Source organism: Scatophagus argus, chromosome 9 (genome assembly GCF_020382885.2).
Source record: "Scatophagus argus isolate fScaArg1 chromosome 9, fScaArg1.pri, whole genome shotgun sequence".
NCBI lineage: Eukaryota > Metazoa > Chordata > Actinopteri > Scatophagidae > Scatophagus > Scatophagus argus.
In genome coordinates this window covers 3,909,964-3,918,445 of record NC_058501.1, presented here as the reverse complement: position 1 = coordinate 3,918,445, position 8,482 = coordinate 3,909,964, and the positions used below count along the sequence as shown (strand labels likewise).

At 40.0% G+C, this 8,482-nt stretch overlaps 1 protein-coding gene across 2 annotated transcripts; it reads right to left on the bottom strand.

The window, feature by feature from the left end:
* Positions 1 to 2,217: 2,217 nt before the first annotated feature.
* fam210ab (family with sequence similarity 210 member Ab) lies at positions 2,218 to 6,147 on the bottom strand. 2 transcript variants are annotated; one of them, XM_046400223.1, is made up of 6 exons: positions 5,997 to 6,147; positions 5,301 to 5,335; positions 4,956 to 5,072; positions 3,888 to 4,337; positions 3,690 to 3,801; positions 2,218 to 3,423 (listed from the first exon to the last, which is right to left on the bottom strand). In XM_046400223.1, the coding sequence occupies exons 4-6, from the start codon at positions 4,310 to 4,312 to the stop codon at positions 3,109 to 3,111; spliced, it is 852 nt and encodes a 283-aa protein (XP_046256179.1). In that variant the 5' UTR covers positions 4,313 to 4,337; positions 4,956 to 5,072; positions 5,301 to 5,335; positions 5,997 to 6,147; the 3' UTR covers positions 2,218 to 3,108. The 2 variants fall into 2 exon arrangements, with proteins under 2 accessions (XP_046256179.1, XP_046256178.1); XM_046400222.1 differs by lacking the exon at positions 4,956 to 5,072.
* Positions 6,148 to 8,482: the final 2,335 nt, after the last annotated feature.

Genomic DNA, 8,482 nt, shown 5'->3' with positions numbered 1-8,482 from the left:
TCAAATGGCAAAGATGTAACAATGCTGCCCTAATACAATCTCATGCTTCTTTTTACTTCCACTCCACCAGATTCAAGAGACAAACTTTCTACTCTTTTATTTAACTGCTTTGGTAACCCATCCATCAAAGCAGTGAAATAAAGGTAGAACATTTGAGGGCTCAGGGCCAAGGGCTGCCTAAGTCACAGCCTGTGTGAAGTGCCTGCTATTATTGTTATCTAGTTCAGTTTTTATGTACCGACACCATGCAGTGTGGACTGCCTGAATCTGCTTAGAGACATCATAAAACTCTGCATGTGCGGACACCTGCTTCTGTCACTTGGTAGGGGGTCCTTTGAGGTGTATATATATATTAATGATGATCCATTCACCATTCACAGAAACTATGTTTCTGTTTGAGTACTTTGACTTTTCATACTTTCAAGGTGCAGTGATTTGTTTCAGCCACTTGGGGGCAGGCGTCCACAACAAACTGGAATTGGCACACAAACTCACAAACTGTTACGTATGGCCTTAGAAAGCTGATATGGCTAGCATGTACACAAACAAATGTAAGATTGCACATCCAGCAGACAGAGAGGAACGTATAGATGAATGCGGCTCATAAGTTGCTAAACGCTCCACTATGTTCACCTGGTAGTTACTGACTTTTCTGCCCGCTGTTTGGTGCTGGATAGCTGAAGGACAGTTGAGTTCATCAAAACATTTTCACTAGAAACAGCTACTGCTTGACATGACACTGATGACAACAACTGAGAGTGAATCAAAAATAACTCCATTGGCTGTGAAACCAAAACAATGAGAAAACAATGATGCTCTATACAAGTGAAGCAAAAGGACACAGGATTTCTGCATTGAGGGTGGGGCCTGGTGGGAGGGTGGACTCCCCTTACTCCGGTGCATCCAACAGATTCTTGATCAGGTTGGGATCTGGGGAGTCTGCAGGCCATTGTTGATTGGTGTATGTAGCTTTGTATGTATGTATGTGCTTTTATTTCTCCAAGACTTTGAAAGCAGCAGCATAGGATTTGTACATTTCTTCATCATTACTATTTTGAATAATAAGAATAAGAAAATCTTTATTTGTCCCACAAAGGGGAAATTGCAGCGTTACAACAGCAGCAACAAGAGCAGCACTGGAAATATAAAAATACACATAAACATAAAATACCATCTATCTACCTAACTCAACTACAGCTCTACATAAATAATAAATTCTTATGTACAGTGAATTTCTAGTGTACAGTGAGTGACTGACAGTAAGTGATAAAGTATTGCACAAGATGACTGCAGATGGGCGACAGAGCTAACAATGTTCAATGTAGAGCCTGACAGTAGCAGGAAGAAAAGAATCTCTCCTTCACACAGCGAGGGTGAATCAGCTGCTCTTCAGAGCGGACAAGGTGTCCTGCAGGGGGTGAGACTCATGGTCCAGCATAGATATTAATTTAGCTAGGACCCTTTTGTCCCCCACCTGTACTGAGTCCAGAGGACAGCCCAGGACCGAGTTGGACTTTTTGATGATTTTGTCCAGCTTCTTGCTATGCCTCTCTGTGTTGCTGCTGCTCCTCCAGCAGATAACACCATACATGCTGGCGGACGCCACCACAGAGTCATAGAAGGTCTTCAGGAGTGGCCCTCTTACTCCAAAAGACCACTCGCTCAATGTCTGTTCCCTGAATGTCCTCCGGGGCAGGGGTGGTAGGCTGGCATCTGCGGAAGTCCACCACCATCTCCCTGGTCTTCCCTGCATTGATGAGGAGGTGGTTCTACTGACAGTCCAGAAAGTCCTGTGTCAGCCCTCTGTACTCTGCATCGGCATCATCGGTGATGAGGCCGACAAGCGCAGAGTCATCCGAGAACTGCAGGTCACAGTCGTTTGTGTTGTGCCTGAAGTATGCAGTGTAGAGGATGAAGAGGAAGGGGGCCGTTTGAATATTTATTCAATAGCTGAGAAGAACCTTGTGAGCCCTGGAAATCTTAATCATTTGTCAGTTACAATCCAGTGATTCATAGAGTGACGGTTTAAACTTAGCCTGCTAACATTAGCCACCATAAGCTTCCATCTGATTTGGTCAGTCAGGCAGCAGCAGGAAAACCCCTGAATGTATACAGCTGAATAAGACTGTTTTAATGATTATGGATCAACCTTTCAAGTGGAATATTTTGTCACTTACTTGTAAAGTCTCACACAGCCTATAAATGCAGCAGACAAACTGTGATTAGCATTTTGCTTTATTAACGTGTGGTTAATGACGTGTTTGAATTTCCAGCAAGAACATTTGGCTATTTACCGACACACCAAAAACATTTCTGTTCATACACACTGAACACAGTGCACGTTTACATGTATGACTGACAACTCATCACATGTAAACTGATATGTACTATGACCTCAACTGCTCAAAGAACAGCTCTCAAGCAATCATCTGACTCGGTCATTTCATACACAAGTTATAGTCGCTGCATGTGGTACAACAATGTAATATATTAGCTTGGGCTATTATTAAACAAAAATACAATAGAAAACTTTATTTATTTTTCTTTATTAGAAAAGACACAAGATGATGCCCAGCCTTCAGAAAGGCTTTGACAGACTACCATACATAGGTAAGCGTGAGCTTCAGGTTTTACTTTCCTGACATCTCCCTCTTTAAATGGATTTTACACAGGCAGTTTGACTTTGTGACCCATACATTTTTTTTTTTTTTACTCATGTAAGTACATGAAGAGAAATGACAACACAAATTCTCTTTCAACAACAACTTACAGCCAATCAAGAGTTAAAGTCCAGATCACTTGAGCCTGCGTAAATCCCGTCTGAGATGACTGAGCCAGGTGTCTGCTAAGCTGCTGTCTAGTCTATAGTTACAGTGCATGGTGGCAGAGTCTGGACAATTAGGGAATGAATTTTGACACTTAAATAGACAACAGGTAATTTCTGAAATTTGTGAAGTGAAATTTGAGGACAAGGACAGTACAACGTCTCTCTCTTCTTTCCAAACAGACTTAGAAGTGCCATCTGTTACTTGCCTCAAAGTGAGCAATTACTTAAGGAGATCAAAATGGGATCATCTATTCAGCGGCGCCATCTGCAAACATGATTTGCTAATCATTTTTCTTTCTAAAAAACGCTTTTCTCTCAGAGACTCTGTCTTTGGTTTCCTGCAGTTTCTCAGAAAGCTTGTCCTTAGTCTCTTCCATTTTCTCAGATATACGCTCCTTTGTTTCCTCCATTTTCTCAGAAAATCTCTCCTTTGTTTCCTCCATCTTTTCTGTCAGTTTCTCCTTTGTCTCCTCCATTCTGTCCTGAATGTATTCTTTAACCGGAGGTGGTGTGGATAAGTATCCATGCTTGCGGAGATACTGAATGGATAGTGACGTGCCGCCCAGAGTCACCGTATATCTAGCAGGTGTTGCAATCTGAAAGCAAACAAAGAAAAGCACACTGGCTACTCAGCAGAGCAAAATAATATCTGTGAATAAAATCCTGAATCCGTCACTGATAAATCACTTTCCTTTTTCAATAGCAATGAAATGAAACATTGTCATCAAACACTGTCATCAAATTTGACAGTGTATTTTACTGTATATTTTATATTTTTTAAGAAAGTGTTTTGGTGCTGATCAATGAGGAAAAATGCTTAATGCTAAGGTCAATAAAAACAGAGGTTTACAGATAAAATTACCTTGTACATGGCATATGCAGTTAGTGCGTAACCACTTGAGGAGTCTCTCAAAAGGCCAACTAATGACTCTGGTAGACCAATCATCTCCAGAAATGGCACTACATTCACACCCCTGAGAAAAAGCAAAACATAAAGGAGGGGTAAATTCTGTTCACTTTCAGAATAAAAAGGACAGAGGTGGAAGTATGTATGACTTACTTCATAGCAGCATAATAGAAGGTTCCAAACCAGACAGAGGATGTCAAGAGATGCACAGGGATCATCACCTTCCCATACTGTTTGAAGGTCTTCTTAAACCTCTGAAAAAGGCCAATGGACTTGTCCTGCAGGGGGTCCACCTCTGCAGCATGACACACAGCTTCCTCTTTCTGGCGCTCCTGCGTGTGAGGTGTGGTGCTGGACTGTGGTTCCTCCTGCGGTGCCTGATGTTTTGGTTGATGTGCTGCCTTGCTGGAGGCTGAGGTTGACAGCCAGCGCCGGCCTGTGGGTGGCGGCAGCGACAGGCGGAGGGCACAGCAACAAAATGCTACTGGTGGCTCAGGGACGGTGACACTCACCAACAGCGGGCGTGCTGCTGCCACCCGCCGCAGTGACCCATGATTTAGGATGCGCTGCATTATCATCCTCTTCCTCTCCTCCTCTCTGCTGCTGTGATGTTTAACCACAGTTTAGGATAAGACAAAAAGGACACTGAATGAACACCAAATCTAGGCTGTGACATATTTGAATAGTTATATTGATGTTTTGAGTGGCAGTTAACTATTATATTCAGTATCAGTCTACCCAAGATTTTCTTGATTAATCATTGTGTGTAAAATGTCAAAAATATCATCCAATGAAAGTTCCATAAATCCAACATAAGGCCTTGGGCTGCTCAAAATATTAAGTTTATTGTCATGGATTTATTGTCAGATAATCAATATTGACATTTAAAAGTAACTGTTGACAGACAATTTGACAGATCTTAAATACCCAAATATACTTTAAAAATGTTTTTGAAGAACTGTGATCTTTCCTACATAACTTGGACAAACTGCAACTGATTTGTTCTCTTTATTCTAGAAAATGTAAATCAGTTATTTCATAGCAGTCTTTCAAATACATATATAATACCCACAGTCTATTCTGTTTGTCTAAATCACTGATAACCTGGTGTCACACTGAACGTTGTATGACCTCATTGAGAAATGTGTGGAGCACCAACGCTTGTAGTTGCTCCAAATTAGGATTCAGGAAGTGAAGACAAATGCTGCTGTTCATACTTACTCATGTAATGTTTACTGAACATAGTCCCCCTTTATTTTTATAGTTTTAGTATTTGTTGACTATTTAGAAGCCAGAGTGCAACTGAACATCTCCGTGTAGCAGCTCTCTTTGTCGTTCCTAAATGTACGTTTTTAAAGAAAAAAATACACGTGCTTTTTTTTATACTGTAAAGTTAGCCTCTGGATTATATATAATAAAGAGCACTGACACTACAAAACTGTAACTGTAACCTTTAACAGTTCAATAACCAAACATGACCCAACTCCTTCCGACATCAGCTATATAATCTCCTTTACAATTACCGATCATACGGGTTATATGACAGGTTAAAGGTCCATAACATACCTTGTGTTATGACTGCACAATCATAAATGTAGCACCTGAAGGAAAACAAACGGGTGAGTTTCACGCCTGAAATCCAAAGATATTCATATGAAAACACAGCGCTGCCACAAATTACGTTTCAAAGAGATAACAAACATACAGTTACTGAAAACAAGGTAGTGCTTACAGTCACGTTACAAAACTTCTGGCCAACTAGCAGCTAGCCAAACTACTGCAAGAGGTACATGAAATCACCACAATAAAACAGGAAGACATTATATTTATCTTCAAAGTAAAAGCGCTCATGTAGGCTTTACGAAAACCATACAGCCAGAATATGTCCTATCTTATTTTAAACGCTCCGACCGGAAGTTTAACTCTAATTTCATGATGACTTCACAGAGACACTATTTTAGGCTAGTTGACATTGGCCAGTTTTGTCTGGAGGACAAGGAGAGGGAAGTCTTTAGTTATATTGAGGTTAAGTAAAGACGCTTTTTCTTATTAAAACAGACATGGTTCTACTTTTCACACTGACTGGTAGGCGGCGTTCTTAAGGCCAAACACTGAACTACTGCCAACTTTGGCTTCTAATGCCTGATTTTAGCTAGGTGCCTGTTAGCTAGCAGCACTGCTAAATCTCGCAGATATGAAAATAAGTTGACACTACATAAGTAAAACATACTAAAGAAGAGAATAAAAGAAGACCACACTTACGTCGGAGGTTACCTGTTGAGGCTAACTCAAAACCGTAAGCCTTAAATCTAATGGCCATACAAATATGCCTGGGCTGTGTATCATTCAAGGACCACATTTATCACTACCGCAGCACAGACTGCGTGGAAAGCAGTTGCGCACAGAGTCACGGGAAATGTAGTTTATGTTGACCAGGCTGTAAAACGCCCCAAAACGTAGAAGAAATACATTTCCTAGCTTGCCTAGCGCAAAGTCAACTTGAACAGAATACGGGCAGTGGGGTTGTTTCCACTGTCTGAGCCACACACGACTTTCAAATTAATCTCTAATCTGTCTCTATTGGACCGAGACATAGCGCTATTATATTTTATCTGTTAAAATCAATTGTCAGTTAGAATCAACAACGTTAAATTACACTACATCCACAGTCCACATGCAGATATTATTGATGCGATGGACAGTGTTACATTACTTTTTTTCTTTTTTGGAAAATCGACATGCCTAAAATAGGAAGGAAACGTGACACTTAACACATACCATCCATGAACGCGTTTGCAGTACGCGAGTTCCATCAGCAGAGGGTAATCTGCGCACATTCTTGGAGCTGGAGTGCTCCCTCTAAATGGACAAGTGCACAAAAAAAACATTAACAAATACAAATATATCATTAAACATAAAATATTAAATAAAATATTCGTTTCCAGCTGCAGCAATCAGTTGTCTTCAGTGAATAAGCGGGGTTTGATCAGATTACTTTGATATGTACAATGTACAGTGTACAGTTTCTGAATATAGATGATTGAATATGGAAATTTTGTAATTAGTAAACCATTTGATTTAAAAGAAATATGATCTAATTTAAATATTTGTGGAACATATCGAAATCAAATTTATAGGCATAAAAAATGAATTTTAAAAATATTCTTTGTGGAATTTTTCTTTTTTCTTCAAAGCATTTTCAGCTCAAATAAACAGTAACAGTGCCTCCACAAAGTATGGTGTGCTGTGTGTATTCTGCAGTGCAATCAACAACCACTGACGAGGCTGAGGGGGAATTTACAGGGAACAAATTGTTCACTTAGTACAGCATGCACCCTTGTATCAAATGCAGTGGAAAATTGGAGCAGCATCAGATAAGAACTACTCATACCATACAAAAATATAAATAACCCCCATTCTCGCTGTCAGTCTTCAAACAAACACATATAAAAGCTTAATATACTGTAGCCCATATTATCACAAGGTGTACAATTTTTATTATGTGCATGCAACAGAAAGTACAGAAAAACAGTTGTTTGTGTGGTGTAGTGCTAAAGCTCAGTCACACAGTCACAGCTTAAAGAAGCCAGTCAGTGACTGGAGAGTTGTCAGGGAGAATCTATATTTGTGATAAGGTAGGTGAGGTGCGGAGCTGGCAGAAACAGAAGAGCTGGACTGGACTGCTGGTCAGATTCCAGCTGTTTGTACAGTGTGTTGTAGTATGCAGAAATTTGGATTAAAAAAATGAGAGTTCTCTCAACCTCATTACGTTATTACTGAAACCAAAAATAACTGAATGCAGAGGCAATAATGTAATATGATGACATAAAGATAGGCTAGGTGGATATACTGCTAGAGTCACGTAAGAATGCCAGAGGAAGTGCATCCAAAATTTCACAATACATGCTAACTTGACAGCTGTAATAACAATAGCCATGCTAGATGTTGTGCTGCAATGTTCGCAAAAGATGTTATGATATTGTTAGGATCAGTCAGCGTGCCCAGGCAATGCACATCTGAAGGAATGGAGTGGAATTCTTTTTGGCTGGATATTTTCAAAATTCATATACTCTTGATAGTTTCTCCAACTTTACCAAACCAAGCTTTGAGCGATTAAAGCTTCACAGGGATATTTGCTGATGTTCTATTTGTCTTGATTTAGTGTTTGTATTACAGTTACTAAATTGAGGCAGACTCTGGTAGCCATTCATAGGAGTCTTTGCACTGACAGAGAACATACTGTAATTATTTTTCTGCCATGAAATGGATGAAATGCCTCTGTCTGCAGGGCACAAGGGGTCACAGAACGGTTTGATGAGTATGTTACTGATGTGAATCGTACTCGATAACCTTCACAGTCACCATATCTACCCAACTACTAACCTCACAGATTGAGGTCCATTAATTATTTTTAAGAATGGCTTTCTTCCCTCCAGTCAAATCTCAAAGACTTGGAAAATATTAAGAAGCTACAGCATATTTCATTTAATGAAAGGAGTAATTATATTTCTTTTTATGTCTTTTAAACCTGCAATAACTGATTTCTTTGATTTCTAGGGGCAGCGCAAGAAGATATACACTGACCAGCCAGAAAATTAAAACCACAGACAGGTGAAGTGAATAACACTGATGATCTCTTTGCAGTGCAATGTTCTACTTGAAAAGCCTGGATCCTGGCACTCAAGCGGATGTTAATACAGACCAAGTACATCCCCTGATAGCAGTTCCCCATGAAAACAAAACTACTG

Excerpts from the sequence above, each read along its gene's own strand:
- fam210ab (XM_046400223.1), bottom strand. The coding sequence starts at position 4,312 with ATGATAATGCAGCGCATCCTAAATCATGGGTCACTGCGGCGGGTGGCA. Across the intron at positions 3,802-3,887 it reads TTCTATTATGCTGCTATGAA|GGGTGTGAATGTAGTGCCAT; the intron begins GTAAGTCATACA and ends GCTTTTTCTCAG. Across the intron at positions 3,424-3,689 it reads CTGCATATGCCATGTACAAG|ATTGCAACACCTGCTAGATA; the intron begins GTAATTTTATCT and ends GTTTGCTTTCAG.